The sequence below is a fragment of the Typopeltis vanoorti genome, chromosome 26 (genome assembly GCF_054136105.1).
Source record: "Typopeltis vanoorti isolate ZY-2024b chromosome 26, IOZ_Tvanoo_1.0, whole genome shotgun sequence".
NCBI lineage: Eukaryota > Metazoa > Arthropoda > Arachnida > Uropygi > Thelyphonidae > Typopeltis > Typopeltis vanoorti.
The window spans coordinates 27,138,179-27,158,893 of record NC_143574.1 but is presented as its reverse complement, the minus strand read 5'-3'; the positions used below and the strand labels follow the sequence as shown (position 1 = coordinate 27,158,893).

At 36.1% G+C, this 20,715-nt stretch overlaps 1 protein-coding gene across 1 annotated transcript in view; it reads left to right on the top strand.

Moving 5' to 3' along the window:
• The first annotated feature begins 20,468 nt into the window (after positions 1–20,468).
• LOC150092430 (calcium load-activated calcium channel) overlaps positions 20,469–20,715 on the top strand; it is a 109,353-nt gene continuing 109,106 nt past the window's right edge. Inside the window, exon 1 of the mRNA XM_090414890.1 lies at positions 20,469–20,714. Within this exon, the coding sequence (XP_090271016.1) occupies positions 20,654–20,714 (61 nt within the window). The 5' untranslated portion in view covers positions 20,469–20,653. The remainder of the gene's footprint in view (position 20,715) is intronic.

Sequence of the window (20,715 nt, the reverse complement as noted above, 5' to 3'; positions counted from 1 at the left end):
TTATAAAGTAATTATAATAACAACTCTTTTATATGGATATGAATCTTCAATAATGAGAGAGACCATAATAAAATAAACATAGCTGCTGAAATGAGATTGTTTCTGGACATATGAAAAGATAAGGTAGATTATGAAATACTAATATCAGAAGAGAGTTATGTGTGTCTACTAAACCAGAGGGAGTTTAAATGAGATGGTAACATCTGGAGAGAATCTGGAGGAAAGATAATTCTGAAACAGGTAAGGAGAAAAACTGTAGGAAGGCCAAGACAGTGAATCGTTAAGTTGGAACAGATAAACGCTAATCTCAGAGCGAAAAAATTGATTTATTATTATTTGAGTACTGCAACTGAAACCTTAAAAGGTAAATTAAAAATGGATATCGAAAAAATGGGCAGAATATATTTGCAAATGACATATAAAATTAATTTTTCTTATCTAGACTTTGGAGTTGCTCAAATACACTAATACATTTCTAACTTCTGATGAAAGGTTAGAAAAATTCTAAGGGTAATAACTAGAGGAATGGTATATCGATTTTTTTTAATCTTTATTTTTTTTAATTATTCCAAGTTTCAAAAGGGGTAGTAATGTGCGTGAAGACCGCTGGGTTCTCAAGCCGGTGTAAGAAGCTAGCATTTTCTTTTCGCGAACATCTTTTCTTGCCACTTGTGTAAAGCACATATCTGGGATAAAATTCACTTGATGATCTTAGTGCTACAATCTTAAATATGTGTTTAAAAGAATGTGGCAGTATTCGGCATGAATATATATATATATATATATATGTGTGTGTGTGTGTGTCCCCTAATAGTACTGTTTTCGCATCATATGGCATATCAAGCTATAATCAAACACTGCAGGCATTCATTTCATATTTGTTGTCGTCTCACTGAATGTCACATGGCAGTTACCCTTCATGCAACTTAAATGCAAGTAAACAGGCAAAAATAAATCTGAAACTATTCGTAGCAAGTTTAAAAGATTCCAACGAATGCTGCAAATCAGATCTAAAAAACCACTTACCCAGGAATGGTCACGTTAAAGTATACTAAAACAATTTCCCACACAGTCCATACAATAACCAGAATAGCACAACCATTACATACTGGTCACACCTGTCCATCCTCAACATCTCGGCTAAGGTACCTTGTTATCCGACTGGATATGAGATACCAACGGAGGCGTCACCTGGTATCCCGTAAAAAAACTCGTGGGATGACTTCTTGTTGAGGTTTGAAATGCTGTTGGTGAAAACACTAATACTGTATATCCATATTTAGAGTCTAAATCTCAGCTACGTCCTCTCAGTCCGGCTGACTAGATTCATTCCTTGCATTTCCTGTATCTTTACTTTGGACTTTCGTGCTTCGCATTTTATGATTGCTGTAAATTAATTTCTCAAGTAAGCTGAATTTTACCAATCAAATACAGTATATCAAATCAAAAAATGTATATAACTCGAAAAGCGGATAATATCAAATTTATCTTTTTTCAATTAATAGAATAAAAGATAAAAAGAAGGATACATTGGTTGACTTATCAGTTAACGAGTAAGGAAATAACTGCACTTGATCACTAAAATTAGCGTTTTGTAATAGTATTCTCATATATTAACACTATTCATTATCGCAATAGCAAAACCTAGAGCCATTTAGCTCTAGGTTTTATTATTACCTCTACTTCTTTTGTTAACTTTTGCATTTTTATTTTTATTTCCAAGTTCAAAAAAAAAAATGAAAAACGAAAAATTTGAACTTCGATATATAAAAACTCTTCCTACTAATGTAATCAGTTTCAGGCATTATTTCTGGAAAATTTCGTAAAAAAATAGGCAAAATAGCCATAAAAATTAATAATCAGTTTCATTTTTATATAATTACAAAAAATAAAAAATAAAATAAAAGTGCGTTTTCTATGTCGAAAACATGCCACTCTTGTAAATGTGTCGACACAAGCATGCCCTTGAACGCTTAGAGCCGGTTCTGACATAGGCAACAGTATTTCGCTTACATTCAGTATTTGAAATGTGTATACGAAATTGCGGAACATTTGCAGGTGCACAAACGGTAAAAAAAATTATCGAAATTATATGTTGCAACAATTCTGCTCAGGGTTGTCGACAGATTAAATCGCGCCCTGAGGCAAACAATTAAATATATCCCCTGATGAGACAAAAATATAAGAAAATCTTCAATTGCTGTTTTGTTTATATTACAAGAAAAACATTAATGCAAAACGATTGCATAATAATATTAATTAAATGCTTGCTCTACGGAGATATCGCACAATAAAACTGTTTATAAGCTCTTCTAAATTTAAATTATAAGCTATGTCCTCCTCTATCGATATAGTTGCTAGACCAAACAATCTTTCTTGGTCATTGCTGTTCGCAAATAATTTTTAATCAGTTTAAGCTTGGAAAAACTTCTTTCCGCACTTGCTACACTAACAGGAATTGTTGCGTAGACGGCGCTTACTGCAATATAACGCCCTTATTTAGCCGCGCCGTGACGCCGGCTGCCTCTATGCTACACCCTGTCGACGGTACTGATTCTACTCTTTATTAGATGGAATTTCATACTTTTATGAAATTCCATAAACGTGAACCAGTTACTATTATAATCGATGACTCCACTTAATTAAATCGAACTAATGTTAATTAGTTCGAAATAAATCCACCTGTCACCTGATGGCGTTCACAAAATATCATGCCAGCATATTAAAACTAGCAGTCTGCTAGTTTTAATATGCTGATCAATCAAACCAACCAAGCTGGTCAGAAATAAAATAATAAATAAATAATCTAACGCCTTTTATTCCCTCATAGACAGTTTATTAATTTATTCATATGGAGTTTACTCCCTTTTCTCCCCCATCCCTATTGGGACGAGTTGAACCCCGTCATGGGGATTAAGTATTTATGGCTGTAGATCCGCGTGTGTTCACGGGGCCGGTTTGCCTGCTTGCGGTGTGAAAAACCCCAGATAAACTGGAGGGAGGGAACCCTGCTGTCACCACCCAAGACCGGCTAACTTGGCTATGGCTAAGGAAGATCCTTAAGCTCCTCAAGTCGGCGACGGAAATCGAACCAAGGGCACTCCTTCCTCAGGCATATGGTTGCGAAGCGCAAAGCCACTAGGCTAACCGCGCTGACGTTATAGAGAATAGGAGAGGCTTTTAAATCCTATCTAGCTTTCGTACACTGAGTGAGCAGTCAGAAATAAATCAATATTGTGCTACCACAGAAGCGAGATCCCTGTACACTTCTGCGGATGGCAGAAAGACGAATCCATTCCGATAATAGGGTAATCAATGCATTTCGTGGAATGAGTGTTTATGACTATACGTCGGAAAATTAGCTTGTCTTTTATGAAAAGTCTAACTATTTTGCTTGTACAACAGTTGGAAAATTTTACGTATAAATCACGTGATTTTGCATGTTGGTGACGAACTCGCACATCGCCTTATTCCTTTCTCCTCTTCAACTTAAATTGACTCTTCTTTGCAATCTGCCAGCGACTGCTCTCCCTTCTGTGGTCGCAAAGTACTAACTAATTAAATATATATAGTAATTCCACTAGCTTATGCCCGGTCTTCTTAAACGGAAGAAAAAGACGCCGTTTTAGCCCTAACTAGCTTAAAAAGAAATATATTAAAAAAAATGATCAGTCAACATCCATTCATACTTGTCACTAATAAAATATTTAAAAAAATAGCTCGTTACAGAATTTTAATGATGAAAAGTATCTGGGGAAAAAGAGTATGGAAGACAACCACTGCATTCTTGTTCTCCCTCAAGCAAACACAATATATTATTGCATGAACTAATGTGAGTTCTGTAATTAATTTTCTTGATTCACAGAGGTAAAAGTCAAAGTTCCTGGGGGGGGGGGAAGAAAGACTGCTTGTCCATGACGAAGATCAACGAACTCCCGAACCGGCTTGAAACAGACCTAGAAAAAGTTCCTATACTTGGCGTCTAGAACTGAAATTGATGGTGTAACTTTCGGAGGTGAAGCAGTACAGAAATAAATACCAAAGGTAGCCCAGAATGTTCATTTAAGATCAATAGTCAAGTAATTTCACTTTTAATTTCAATTGTAGACGGGAAAAAAATGTTTGCCACTATCATTTGTAGTGGCAAAATTAGTCAAGCATATTCCTAGAGTACATAACCCAAAAGATTAGTGAAACACGATATAACTTTACACACAGTCGTCAATTTTTTTTTTGCAAGAGCACTACTACTTCATAGATTTCTTTCATCGGCTTAATTTTGAGACACACCTCATTACCGTTTAGGATAAAATAAAGGAAATATGCGCAAGCAAAGATTCTACCCGAACAGTTTCGATTCAACTTATATGAAAAGAATAAAAAACTTCTTGAGGTATGGTAGGTTGGATGCCAGTATATCTATTCTTCTTCCTATTTTGTGAATAAAGGTTGGTGAAATGGTAATAAGAGATTTTCTTCTTGTTTTAATTTAATTTTGATCAGAAAAATAATTTGAAATGATTTTGATTTTTTTCTCGCTTTCACTGGATGGCTTTTATTAGGAAAGCGATTCGAAATTAAAATAATTTAGTTAGTTCTGAGAAGCCTGTGTAGCTCAGTGGTTGTGGCGTTTGCACACAACGGCGCTTGGCCGCATGAAGGAAGACTTGGTTTCGAGTCTAGTCGGCGACTAGTGGAAATTTTTCTAAGCTTTTTTTCGACCGGTTCCCGAGTTAGTCGATGTCTGGCACGGGCAAGCGGGTTTTTCCTCCCGGTAACTCGGGTTTTTCGTCCCATAAACTCGAGAAAATCGACCGTAGAACCCACATTATTTCAGACATAAAATATATTGTGTTAGGGTTAGGGATCACGAGATGGCGGCACATTTGAGCCGTCTCTCTTCACTGTGTATCGCTTAATTAGTGATAGCCTTAGGCCATCTATCTCTGATTGGTACCAATGGAGATTGAACTGCCCACTCAGTCTCCAAAAACTTAGATAGGGCTAAATGGCCTCGCCTACGTATACGGGAATAAAAAGGCGTTAGCTGATTTTTTTTAGTTAGTTCTGTGCAAGAATTCTCAATCCTAAACGAAAAAAAATTAAATTCCTAAACCAAATTGCTCATCAGTAATTTACTCCATGTTATCAAAATTATTTTAAAAAGATAACAATTCATGTTATATAACTGTACCCCTTTTTTTAAGTGTCAAAACAATTCACAGAGAGCCTGTGTAGCTCAGTGGATGTGGCGTTTGCACACCACCGCGCTTGGCCGCACGAAGGAAGTCTTGGTTTCGAGTCTAGTCGGCGACTAGAGGAATTTTTTCTAAGCCTTTTTTCGACCGGTTCCCGAGTTAGTCGATCTCTGACACGGGCAAGCAGGTTTTTCCTCCCGGAAACTCGGGTTTTTCGTCCTGTAAACTCAAGAAAATCGACCGTAGAACCCACATTATTTCAGACATTAAATATATTTCTGTTAGGGTTAGGGACCACGAGATGGCGGCACATTTGAGCCGTCTCTCTTCACTGCGTACCGCTTAATTAGTGATAGCCTTGGGCCATCTGTCTCTGATTGGGTACCAGTGGAGATTGAACTGCCCACTCAGTCTCCAAAAAAGTTAGATAGGGCTAAATGGCCTCGCCTACTCCCGTATACGGGAATAAAAAGGCGTTAGCTGATTTTTTTTTTTTTTTAATTAATAACGGAAAAAAATTCACGTACAAAGATTATTTAATAGTATAATTTTCGCCTGTGTGTCACAGGCATCTTCAGTACATTAAGCTCAAATTAAACAATAACTGGCAATACACTCTTGTCCAGATGACTATTGAAATCACTGATAACGTTCGACCAGTTATCTGTGATGACTAGCGTTGGATATTTGTTGCCTAACATTCTTCAAAAGGTTAGTTAGGTTAGATGGCATCGAACCTTTTCCTTTGGAGAATAAAGGCATTAGTAAATTATTAATATTAAGATGTGTCAAGTCATACATTTAGATCAATTTTTTAAAGAAATAAAATTATATCTTCAGGAAATATAACAAAACAGCTGCATATTACATTGTTATGAATGATATAACAACAATAAAAATAATCTGACATATCTGCAGGCCCTTATAGCTGATATCCACCAGTAATCCTTTTGGTTCCGGAAATCGATTTCAAAACCATAATTCAAGGAAAGGGTATGTCCTGTATAGATTGCGCATATTCTCCTGCTCTTTCACCATAAGAGCTTCAGAATAACATACTAAAGTACAAAAAAGCTCACCATGATATCATGGCAAAAAAATACCATTCCAAAAGGCGTTTGTTTTGTAATCTCTTCACACATCTACCCCTAATTAACATTTAAATACTGGTAAGTATTAGATCCGCCATAGCCATCACGATTGCTGGTCCTAAACTATGAGTGATTTTAATAAGGATCTGGGACTGAGTGTACGGCAGACAAAGGCCACCATATCACACTATATTACAATTAACGATATGATTATGTATTATTCTCTGAAAGAGTTTGCGTGCAATGGTCATTATCGACTTGCGGGTTTAAAAACCAGAACTTCAGGGGGAAAAAACTCTTTTCTCATGTGTAACTCTTCGATTTACTCGGGAACCAATCAAACAACTGATTAAAAAATGTCCTTTATTAAGTAATGGAATAGAACTTATAAAGGTTTTTCTTAAGGCAGTATTTCTACGGAAAAAGCGTGTGCTTTTTCCGTAGAGCTACGTTAGTTTTTATATTACATTCACTGAAGTCTGAAAATTGTTCAAGCTTCAATGTTTAAATGTCGATATTTCCGTATTTTCCGATGATCATCTTAATTTTTCAAATAGTGACACTATTAATCAAACCTGTATCGAGTGATGGTATTTTTGCAAATTCCACATAGTACATAAAAGTTACAAAACATTATTTTCAGAATTTTACCACTAAATATGAAAATATTGTAATCAAGTTGAATGGAAGTGAGCGATGTTGATAGAGAACAAAAATGTTCCACCTTCATTGAATCACTCAGGACGGCACTATTAATAACAATACAAAATTTTTCTATGCAGTGTTATCTGCTAACGTCATTTATTCTCCAAAGGAAGTAAGCAAGGCTGTTTTATCCCCATGGAGACCAAAGGGCAATCATTCTCCAACCATAGCCACTCAAAAATAGCCATCTAATATATGAGAGTGTACTGCAGACAACTTCTGCCATCTCGTGACTAAATATTTCTTAGCTTTATACCCCGAGTTAGAATCGATTTCCAAGAACGTTTCTTTCTCGGATAGAGATGGATCAGAGAGAGAGAGTACAGACAACTATCGATATTTGCTGATCCTGAATTTCCTCCTTTTTTTCCTCTCCTGGAAAGTCGAATTTCTTATGAAAGAAGAAGAAAAAACTACAGATATATACATCGAGGTTTGACAAACTCGTGATAAATTTACATAGTGGTCATAAATACTGTGTAGCTCATGGAAATGACGTTTGCATTCCTAAATATCACATTTTATTCACTCTGCCTTTGAACACAGTGTGTTCAAAGGAAGAACGCAGCTAGTTGGGACTAATGTTGCACACATGCTATTTATGCTGACCTTCAGTTCTGGCAAGTTACCAAGATGATCCTGATAAAGCTAGTCTTCGAGAAATCCCAAGAGACAGAAGTTATAGGGGTTATATCAGCTGAATGAGGCGGCTAAGCAGTGGTAAATGCATGGCTGATTACTCTGGTTTCCTCGAAACGTTCTTGAAGAACTTACTGTACGGATCGGCCGATGTGTGGATTGCCTCCATCTTGCATGAAATCACTGAATTTATGCACAGTTTATGCTGTAGTTGTGGCATAACAAAATTGTTTATCATATCGCGATACCTCTCGGCAGAACTTGAGCAGCTGACTTACAAATGGCCTCAAAGATTAGGCCAATGATAAACTAAGTTGTAAACCCACACTAGACAGTAACTTTGGATGAAAGCAAAAGTAATTTTGGACTGGATGCAGATTTTACGTAGCACATACATTGGCAATTGTGAGTATTCACAGCAGGGGCGAATGCTGTTCTTGAAATTCATGCTTGCTCTTTTTATCATTTAGGGAGTGAGAGGTGTGATTGAAGTCTGATTAGTGGAATAATGAATTACTCACTATTTAAAACTATATATTTAGAAATTTATGTACATTTAATCATAAAAATACAACATTTAAGAGCCTGTGTAGCTCAGTAGAAGTGGCGTTTACAGTTTACAGCGCTTGACCGCACGACGAAAGGCGTTCGAATCTAATAGGAGACAAGAGGAATTTTTTCTAAGCCTTTTCTCGACCGGTTCCAGAGTTAGCCGATCTCTGCCACAGGCCACTGGTTTTTCGTCCCGTAAACTCAACAAAATCGGCCGTCGAACCCATTCTCAGACATTAAATATATTGTGTTAGAGTTAGGGACCACCAGATGGCGACACTTACCAGCCGCCTTCTTCACTGCATGCCGATTAATTAGTGATAGCCTTGGGCCAGCTATCTCTGATTGGCTACCAGTGAAAATTGAACTGCCCACTCAGTCTCCAAAATTCAGATAGGACTTAAAAACGGCCTCGCATACTCCCTATGCGGGAACAAAAAGGCGTTAGCTGATTTTTTTTACACAACATTTATTTTACAAATGATATTCTATCTTTTTCAATTTAGCTACTAATACAAATTCTACCCTACAGTTCTTCTTTATGAACTGGTCAATAACATCGTCATAAAAAGTTGGTTGTAACTTAATTATCCCAAGCAATACGCACAATTGTAAAGGCTGGATGAAGCTCACTGGCTAGAGCTACTTGGACTGCGTATATGGCTTGTGTTTAAGACGACGTGAAGGGAGCATAAATGGCTATGCACGTGCATAAAATCACAGTGCTGCAGCGAAGACCTGGAAGCTCCTACAACAGAGCAAGCCAAGGTAGCTTTGACTAGACGAGCAAGCATCGGCCTTCGAAACACAACGCAAAGCTGAATTATTGCCGCGCAAGCTTAAGACGTCCTCTGTCTACAAGAAAAAAGCCTAAATGGAATGCTTATAAATGCATGCATTTATTAACAAATAAATATTACTTCTTTCTCAAGTAATGAGCTTGCGCAGCAAGCATGGAGAATTCGTCCCTGATTTACAGCTCCAAACCCACTCGAGCCAGAAATGTTTAAGAGAATGTTTGTCGACTTTCAAAGTCCTTTATTTGCAACTCCTGTTGGAGCAAGGTTAATGCCATTATTGTGGACAGCGGTAACAACCGAAATGAAGTGATAAATCCGGTTTCCATCTTTTAAACCCTACTAGCACGTGAAGAGTTGCATATTGTCCGAATATCATGCATTTCTGTTTACAGCATGCTGGTAGTGATTTTTGGAACTATATTTTTCCAGATACCGTTTCCACATGATGTACAATGCATTTCTGCAAAGGATTTGGATCAATGGATGATGCTTCACAGGGCTTTAAACAGGAATAATTTATTTTGATCACTCTGTGTGTGTGTGTGTGTGTGTGTGTGTGTGTGTGTGTGTGTGTGTGTGTGTGTGTGTGTGTGTGTGTATTTATATTATAACAAAAATGTCTTCATTTCCAATAGGGAGAGGGGATGCCCGTTTTCGTCCTATTTATCTTTTTCAAAACTGAACTGAAGTTCAATCTTCACCAGTGTTGGTTCGTACATCCTGGCTCTGAATCCGCCATCTTGTTAGAACGTAGTTCTTATTTAAATTATGTTTTTTATTATCTTAATTAATTGTTGGTCGATTACTAATCCAAATATAGAGAAATTTGTATTATCCTGGGCCACCCTATATTCAGATTAGTCTATATAATATAGTGGAATTAATCATCAACTAACTTTAGCAATCTCCCTTTTCTACAGGCCAAGTTTAAAATAAATATTTAAGGCTTCCGCAACGTCCGATAAACTTTATGAGCCGTGCAATGAAGAAAAATCAGGCAAACAACAAATTAAATCCTATAAAATAAACATTTAATACAGGGTTATAGAACATGTACATTTAATTAAAACTTTAAAAACAAGATAATGCAAATCAGCTTACTCCAAAATACTCATAACAAACATAAAACATTATGCATAGCACATTCAGATGTCAATACTATATTCATCCGAAAAAATTGAAGATGGTTCACACAGTAATTATTCTTAAAGTAAAAAAAAAAAAAAACAGCTAACGCCTTTGTTGTTCCCGTATTATTCTTAAAGTAGAATTCTCTACCTCGGCTATTTTTATAAGAACGTCACATTTAATGTTAATATATATCAGGCAGAGCTAACTCTTATATCTTCACGTTGAAATATAAAAAAAAAAATGGACTGCTCTTACCGGGTTACATTTTTTTTCCACATTGGATTCACTATAGGCACACTTAAAACTGTAGTTAACTATCACTCTGAAGCAACACTATTCAAAAGAAATCTTCACTATAATAAGTGAAATGTTAAACATAGAGCTTCATAAGTCATGACGCAATCGTATTAGCTAATCTACTTATTCCTTATTTATTACTATGCATTCAATTCAGCCTTACACTGTTCTTCTTCAAAACAACTGGAATTCGTCGTAATTTTAGAATTCCGTAGAAATATTCTGAACTGCCAATTAATTTCCCGGTCCTTTCGTAACCTATTTACGGCATTTCCAAATCCCCATATCTGCCACTCCTTACTTCACTCCTTGCTGTCCATAAGCTTTTTTTTTTTTTTGTTTATCTTCGTTCTCCAATTAAATACGTTCATTCTACCCGGCCAAAATCTGGTTCTAGCTAGTTCAGCTTATATCAACTTCTTCTCCCTTTGAATACCGTAGCTCACGCTCCACGCACGCGCTCTCTAAAATTAACTCTGTTTCTTTGACAACAGCCAATCAAATTCAATCAGAAGAATTACATAAAATTACTTTCTCTTTCAGTAATGATAAATAAAAAAAAATCATAGTTCACATAGGGTACATTAAACTTACATATATACATTCTCTTTCAGAAATAAAAATAAAGAAATAATCCATAGTTCATATAAATCACATTTAATCATAATAAACATAAATTCTTCTTATAATATTATTATATAATAAAGTAAATTAAAATAATAATAATTTTATACAGAGCCTTTTTATTACTATTACAATACTTAAGATTATAATTTTTAAATAACAATAAACAAAATTCAAGGCAATTATATGAATAACGCACTATAAGCAAGAGACAAACAATAAATAATAATTACAAGTCTTGCTTTGACATGGAGGATTATGTTGGGTTCTGAAAGAAGTATTAAAAATTTTCATTTCTCTTCATTTAGAATCCAACACCAGTGTTCGATCCGAAATAGCTCGCCGAAGACTGCTACTAATAAACGGCAATGCGTGACGAGAGGCAGAGAAGTGCTGGAATTTTGTGGTCCCTAATCCTAATGCAGTATTTAATATTTAAATCTAGTCGGTTCTATGGCCCATTTTTTTAGTCTGCTTACTTCAGTTTGTAGCAGTAAAAATCTATTTAAATCCTACCTACTAGAAGTCGACTATCTCGGAAACGGGGGATGAAGGGTTTGGAAAAATTTGTAGTTAGTGACTAGAATTCCACTTATGAATTGAAAAGTAACTTCCTCAAAGCTACATAGGCCTTACGAAAGTTCTTGTCGGTGAGCGCAATCAAATCGATGATTGTGTTTTAGGAAGCAAGCAAGCAGTATATAACTGAAATATTGCTGCTAGCATGAACAGGAACATCATAAGAATACAATGTAATAAATGAAATTATTATTATTATTATTATTATTATTATTATTATTATTATTATTATTATTATTATTATATGGGCATCTCCATGGAGTCATTAGACTCCTTGTGGGAAACCCAATCTAACCACTGAATATCTGTCATACTTCTGGAACTCATTGACAAACAAAGCACTCTTAATGAGTCAGGCCACACATTCCATTAATTCACAACTTTCCAAGAGAAAAATATATTCCTCACACACTTGTTAACCACACTCCTACTTAAATCCAGTGATGACCTCTTGTTCTTTAACAACTAGTCCAGAGCTGTTCCTATCATATCCTCTCTCCTCTGCCTTTCAAATAACTTCCTACAAACTCTCAATCTAGCAATGAGTGAGGATTTCTTACACCACTCACCAATTTGGTCAATCACCTCTGAATCTCTTCTACCACTTCTTCATCTCCAAGGAATTCAGGTGACCAGACCTGCGCACAGTAATCCAGATGTCTACGTATCAACGCCTTATAGAGAGGACTAATAAAGTCTATCACTGCATATTAGTGTGTTTATCAATAACCAAGTAATCCTATGAGCTATAACAAACACCTTAGCAATATGCCCTCTGCACTTCAACTCTTTATCCACCAATATGCCAGAGTCCCTAGCCTCATCAATCTCCTTCAGTACAGTTCCATCAACGTGGTATACTGCTTGTAATATTTTAATCCCAAAATACTGTGCATAACTTACACTTTTCCATACTGAACCGATATCCACTATCTTTTGCCAATCCTGCCAAATAAAAAAAAAAAAAATAAATAAATAAAAAAAAAAAAAAAAAAAAAAAAAAAAAAAAAAATCAGCCAACGCCTTTTATTCTCTTACTCTAGATTCTAGAGCTCATCTAGGGTGTAGCTGAGATCGTTTTAGCACTATCTAATTTTTGTAGCCTAAGTGGGCAGTTCAATCTTCATCGGTAGGCAATTAGATTTAGATGCCCCAAGAATATCAATAATTATAAGCGACACTGACTGTCAAACAAGGGCTGCCATTTCTCGGTACCTTACCCTATCAGTATATGTTATTGTCTGAAAACCTTTGGATTCTAAGGTCAATTTTCTTAAGTTTACTAAACGATAAACCTTAGTTTCAGTAAGAAATATCTCGTTTGCCTGTGCCAGAGATCAACTAACTCGGGAACCGGTCGAAGAAAGGCTTAGACGGTGATTAGGCTTGAACTTTACTATCATTATTATTTACTATTATTATATTATGTATTATATTATATATTATTATACAGGGTGGCCATAAAATAACTTTCCCTCTTCGGAGGCATCTGTAGCTAAAACTAATAAACGGAATGAGACCAAATTTTATATCGACACTTTTGAAGGCATGGGGAGATGATTTCCGCGAAAAAAAAATATTTAGTACCAAAAGTTGCCGATAAGGAAAATTTTGGCGCTGTCGCAGCCAAAAACAAGCAGATAATTACATTAAAGGCAGATAAAATGGAATGATAACATTTCGACGGTGTTACCAACAGCGTCATCATTCATTCCAGCTGGATATGTGGTGCGTTACAATGAGAATAATAATAATAATAATAATTAGACTATAACAACAACTGCGAGAGACACAGAAATTAATGTAGTGATTGAACTCACAGGAAATAATGTTTTATTCATCAGAATCAGGGTTCCCTGGTGCACCTACGCGATTTTCAATGTGCTGACCTTTCTTGTGTACAACAAATTGCATCTAACTCCTGATCCAGTTTCTTCAAACTTCTTAATCATGGCTCTCAGTGCTACAGCTGACATAGGACCTGTACGCAGGTTATGAAGCCTTCTAAATTCCCGAAGGGCCGCTACGGCATTGCACTGTTTAAGGTAAAATAACTTAACAAGTAAAGCACACTGAGGCAAGATAGGATGCACGTTGAGCACAATTCATGTCATTCAAATAACTGCCTGAACATTCCCAATCCCTTTTTAAGTGGAACTGGTGGCGCTGCTGTCAAGTACGCAGAGTAAAATTTGCATAATCCTTTTACCTGCGTTTACTGCAAATATTTGACTGCATTCGGCTCCGCCAGCGCCAAAATTTCCCCATCGGTGACTTTTGGTACTAAATCTTTTTTTCGCGGAAATTATTTCCCCAATGCCTTCGAAAGTTTCAATATCAAATTTGGTCTCATTCCATTTATTGGTTTTAGCTAGAGATTCCTCCAAAGAAAAGTTATTTTATGGCCACCCTGCATTATATATTAAAAAAAAAAAAAAAAATCAGCTAACGCCTTTTTATTCCCGTATACGGGAGTAGGCGAGGCCATTTAGCCCTATCTAACTTTTGGAGACTGAGTGGGCAGTTCAATCTCCACTGGTACCCAATCAGAGACAGATGGCCCAAGGCTATCACTAATTAAGCGGTACGCAGTGAAGAGTGACGGCTCAAATGTGCTAACACAAATATATTTAATGTCTGAAATAATATGGGTTCTACGGTCGATTTTCTTGAGTTTACAGGACGAAAAACCCGAGTTTCCGGGAGGAAAAACCTGCTTGCCCGTGCCAGAGATCGACTAACTCGGGAACCGGTCGAAAAAAGGCTTAGAAAAATTTCCTCTAGTCGCCGACTAGACTCGAAACCAAGACTTCCTTCGTGCGGCCAAGCGCGGTGGTGTGCAAACGCCACATCCACTGAGCTACACAGGCTCACATTATATATTATTATATATATTATATTAAAAAATCAGCTGATGCCTTTTCTTCCCGCATAGGAAGTCGGCGAGGCTGTTCTAACCTTATCTAACTTTTCGGAGACTGAGTGGGCAGTTCAATCTCCACTGGTAACCAATCGTGGATAGCTGTCCCAAGTCTATCCCTAATTAATCGGTATGCAGTCAAGTAGACGGCTAACAAGTGCCGCCATCTTGTGGTCCCTAACCCTAATATCAATATTTTCTTCTTCTTCAAAAATTATATGTAGTATCTGTTGCGACCAAGACTTCATCTTCTTTAATAGTATCTTTTAATCTTTGTCTAGGTCTGTTCTTCTCTTCTTCTTTGGTTTCCTACTGTAGACTTGTTTTATTATTTTGTCTTTTCTTCTTTCCACGTGTTCGATCCATTTTATTCTTCGGGTTGCTACCCAATTGTTTATTGATTGTGTTTCACACTGTTTTCTTATATCTGTATTTTATTATTTTATCTGAACTAGTTTTATTTACTATTTTTCTTAATATATTCATTTCACCTGCGTTTAACATTTGTGTTGTTTTCCTAGTGTCTGGTCTTATTTCTACATAAAAAAAAATCAGCTAATGCCTTTTATTCCCTTATTGCAGTGTTTCTCCACCTGTGGTCTGCGACGGTGGGACAAGTGATCAGCAGGCAGACTTAAATTAATTAAATAAATATACATTTTTAATTATCCAAGCAAAACAAATTAAAATTTAATAAGTAAGTAAAAATTATTGAAATCAAATGGAGACTTAAAGAAACCAACAAGTAGGGTCAGGATGTTTAAAGGCAGATGCAATAAAACTATATTATTGTTCGCTTCACCCCTCGTTTATTATTCGGCATTCTGCCGCTAGGGGTAAAGTGAACAATTATAGTTTTATTGCTTCAGCCTTTTTGCTGTTTTTTCAGATTTGAAGTGAGCATGTGTTATTCACATTCCAACCAATTGCTTGTTGTTTATTGATTTTTATTATTGAAGGTTTCTTTCCTTCATCCAAGGCTCAGTATATCTTGAGAAAGGCTAAGTGATACTTGGAGAAAGTGTGTCCTGAGTTAACCCCAGTATTTATATATTTATATATTTTTCTAGTATATAAATATACTATTATACTAGTCCTAGTATATAAATATAAGTATATATTTATATACTAGGACTTTGAAAAAAAGAGCAAATGAAACAGGTGATGCTAACCCTAAATGTGATACATGTGTTGTAACAGCGAGTAAATCTGATACTATTAAAGTAGAAGAAACAAGGTTTAAAGAAAAATACATTACGAAATATAACAGTTCATATTTGAAATTCGGATTTACTTGGTGGAGATGAAAGTGAACAGAAACCTCAATGTGTTTTGTGTTATGAAGTGTTGTCGAACGAGTGCATGAAAACCGCGAAACTCCGACAACATTTAGAACCTAAATATTGTGATGTGAAAAATAAGCCAATTGAATTTTTCAACGACTCTTAGGAACATTAAATCATGGGAAAGATATAGTTTCGGCAATAGCAAGGCACTGGAAGCATCCTAAGTTTGCGCATAGTGAAAAGAGGGGAAACCTCATTCTATCGGGGAAAATTTGCTTCTTCCAGCTATAAAAGATGTGGTAAAAACTATGTTTGGCCACAAGTTACTAAAAGATGTTTTGATTCTTCTTTCAAATGACACTGCCGGTCATAGAATTAATGAAGAATTAATTTAAAGAGTTAAAGAAGAGCCCTTATTATGCGTTAAAAATAGACAAAATGTTACAAATGATGCGTAGTTAATATGCTACGTAAGATATGCGTGGATGATAACAACATTCATGATGATATTCTGTTTTGTATTTTGCCATCCCTAACAACTGGAGAAGAAATATTTCACCCTCTCAATAATTACATAATATACAAAGGGATCCAGTGGGAAAAATATATAGGCTTCTGTTCAAATGGAGCTTTTGCCCTTACAGGCAGGCACAGTGGGATTGTTTCTATGGTCCGAATATGAATTGGGTACCATACATAGGGAAGCGCTAGCCTCCAAAGGAATGCCACCAGAATTTAAAACTGTGCTATACAACACTGTAAAGCTAGTTAATTTTGTTAAAGTTCTACCGTTAAATAATAGGTTATTTTCAGTACGCTGCGATGAAATGGACAGTCAATATATACAACTTTTGCTTCATTCTGAAATTCGCTGGCTTTCCAGGGGCAAAAGCTCCAAAAATATTGATAAATATTTTCCCTAACAAGGCTATTTCAATTAAGGCATAAAGTTTTATTGTTTATAAATGAACGTAATTCTGATTTTGCATCACTACTTTTTGATGAAGCATGGTTATAAACACTATCCTATCTTTCAGACATTTTGTTTTTGAAATTAATGAACTAAATCACCATTCAGGGAAATTCTTTAACTGTTCTTGATGCGTACGACAAATTAAAGGCATTCGAGAAAGAAAATGGTTTTATGGATTAATTATGTAAAACACAGACAATTTGCGCCTTTTCCAACATTGGAATCCTTTTTAGTGGAAAATTATAATTGATTCTGAGTTTCTGGAAAGGGTTTGTGACCATCTTAAAAATCTGAAACGGAATTTTGAAACATATTTTCCAAATAACTTTTATAAGAAATTTCTGTGGGTGTTCGCGATCAATTTCAGGCTTGCAGTCACGAGAACGACCATTCGTTATCGAAAAAATAACAGTTAAATGAGCTTTCAAGTTGCAGTGGACTTAAAATGCAATTCGTTGATCTTGATGTGGCTCGAGTTTGGATCTCACATTCAGTGAGAAGTAAATTTCCAGAATTATCTGAAGAAGCATTGAAAATCATCATGCAGTTTTCTACAACCTATTTTTGTGAGAAAGGATTTTCATCGCTCTTTCAAATAAAAACAAAATACAGACTTCGTCTTATTCTTGTGTAGAATTCACAAGAATTCTACACAAGAATTCTACACACACTTAGTGTGTGTAGAATTCACAAGAATTCTACACAAGAATTCTACACACACTTAGTGTGTGTGTAGAATTCTTGCTTCATATTTATTTCCAATTCATACTTAGTGTGTGTGTGCCATCTTCGACTGAAGTCGACCAATATTGAGACAGATATCCAATAACTCTGCAAGGGCCGAGAAGCTCAATCATCTCATTAAAACTAAGTAGTAACATAATTATATTATATTATTTATTTGATACACTTTTAATCGTTTACTTCCAATTTAATTAATTATGTTTCCATATGTATTCAAATAGCTTTATGTTATAAATGGCACAGTTTTTCCAAAATATTGATAATTCCTATTGATATTTAAAAAAATTACAAAAAGTGAAAACGACATATAGGGAAATAAATTAAAAACTATGTTTTTTTTTTTTAAGTAAAATTTTAATTCCACCATTCTAGAATGTTATTTTTCTTGCTTTTGTGTTCATAAAATCGTTGAGGACATTGCCGAAGAAATTGTGTTCTATTATAATATTCTATTTCATCACTCAGTTACTGTTTTATAGACAGTATGGCAAGATTTCTTAAACGTCAAAAAAGTGCCACCCGGGGCGTATCAATCCCCCCCCTCCCAGCTACGCGTCTTCCACTTAGTGGTCCGTAGAATTGTTTTAAGCATTTTACTTGTCCTTGGGCTTAGGAAGGTTGAGAAAACCTGCCTTATATGGAGTAGACGAAGCCTTTATACCCTATTTAGCTTTTCGAGACTGCGTGAGCAGTTCAATCTCCTCCGGTAGCCAATCACAGATAGCTGGCCCACGTCTATCACTAATTACAGCAGCCAGCGATGAAGAGGCTGGCAATTAAGTGCTGCCATCTCTTGGTACCTAACCCTAACAAGATATGTCACTGTCTGATATAATGTGGGTAATACGGTCGATTTTCTTGAGTTCACGGGATGAAAAATCCGAGTTTCAGGGAGGAAAAACCCGCTTGACTGTGCCAGATACCGACTAACTCAGGAACCGGTCGAAGAAAGGCTTAGAAAAAGTTCCTCTAGTCGGCGACTAAATTTGAACTTAAGTCAAATTTCGAGCGACCAAGCGCAGAGGACGCATGCGCCACTTCCACTGAGCTACACAGGCCTTTTGTTTCTGCATTATATGTTATAATAGGCCTGATTTACTGCTTTATAAATTCTGCTTTTTGTCTCTACTCTAAGATGTTTATTTTTCCATATTTTTTCTTTCAAGCATCCTGATATTCTTGCAGCTTTTGCAACTTGTTCTCTGACTTCTAGATGTGGCCTTCCTTCCCAGTTTAGTTGTATACCTAAATACTTGTAATTCCTCTCTAAATCTTATCCACACCTCATCGTGGTGGAGAGGTGAACGGGAGATGGAGGTGAAGTATGTCGGAAGCTTGATCTTTCAGAAAGGCCATCTTAGGCATAAAAGCTACATCAATATGCCTGGCTAACATGGGAGGCATCTGGTGATTGGACCAGCAACCCATCATTGGACGTAAAATAATATTGCTCGAGAAACCAAGACAAACAAACAATATTTTAATGTCTGAAAATAGTGTGGGCTCGAAGGTCGATTTTCTTGAGTTTACGGGACGAAAAATCTCACTTGCTCCTGTCAGAGATCGACTAACGCGGGAACCGGTCGAGAAAAGGCTTAGAAAATGTTCCTCTAGTCGGCGACTAGATTTGAACAAGTCTTTCGGCGTGCGGTCAAGTGACGCTGAGTGCAAGCGCCACTTCTGCTGAACTACACCCTACATAGGCTCTGTTTATTATATATATTATTATATTAGTATCTATTATTATATTACTACAACTATTATTTACTATTACTATTATTTATTCTCAGCTATTACCTAATACTGTTAGTTTATTTAAATCATCTTGCAAGTTCTTTACATCAGTTTGAATGATTATTATGCTATCCAACTTTGCATCATCAGAATCAGCAAACTTAATATACCCCTTCAAGTCATTTCCTATATCACATATGTGCAAATTTAAAATTCCTCCCTAAGAATGCATTATTTAAGTAAAGAGAAAAATTTAAAAAAGTATATATAGTAGCTAGTTTTATTAATAATCGCTATTTAGTTCACTGTTTTTAATCGATTTTCATACCGGTACTGGATAATCTTATCTCATGTTTTTTTTTCCTCTTCCCCTTCATTTATAATTTGATATTTTCTAGTCAATCTGTAGATATTATGAAAACCTATGAAGGATATGATGAGTTTTAGCATTTTGCAGTTACTTAGCATGAATCTTCTTTAGCACTTTCGATCCTGAACAGCTTTTCACATTATATTATTATTATTATTATTATTATTCCTGATACCTCCAAGGAGTCCGAAGACTCATCGCGGGAGGACATCTACAACTGTCTCTACACCTAACCGCTACTGCGAATCATCTCCATCAACGCCATCTACCGCCCACCTCCAACACCACCACAACTAGTAATTTTTGTCTGTAAATTGCGTGTGTTCTGAAGGGCCGATTTGTATGTATGCGGGATGAAAAACCCGAGTTTCCGGGAGAAAAAACCCTGCTATCTCCGTATGAGATCGGCTAACTCACCTTCGAATTGAAATCGACCAGATAAAGATTCCTCCCGTCGCGACGAGAATCGAACTTGGCCTATTCCAATCGAAGGGCGCAATGTACCGTCGTTCTTCCAATTGCGCTACGGAGGCAATTTCTCTTTCTTCAATTTCGGAGGCAATATACTCTTTCTTAATAAGTAACTTTTTTAAAAAAAAATTTCTTATGCTGTAAGATGGTAAATATACCTGTATTATTAATAACGGAGCCCGTAGCTCTGGCGGCTTGGACCAAGCCGTTTGCTTAGGAAAGCATACGTTTGATGAATCTTTATGTGCCTTTCAAGTGAACTTGAGTTTAGAGATCTCATAAGACTATTTTGAATTCGAAATTTCCACAAACAGTGCCACCTCTGATAGGTGGCAGCACATACTTAAGTTAAGATTGAAATTGGCGAACTCAGCTGGGTTTTCCTGTTTCGATTTGTAATTGGGTTATGCTTGTTTGATGAGTTTAGTGATTACTTGATATATAATATCTTCCATTTCGGAGCTGGAACTATTTCATATTGTGTTAATAAGTTATTGTCCCATCAGTTTAATAAAGAAAAAAAAAAGTCTTTCTGGAAGATGTGGGGAGACAGTGTTTTAATTTTGCTGATCTCAATTTTTACAGCTCTCCTGGGTGAAGG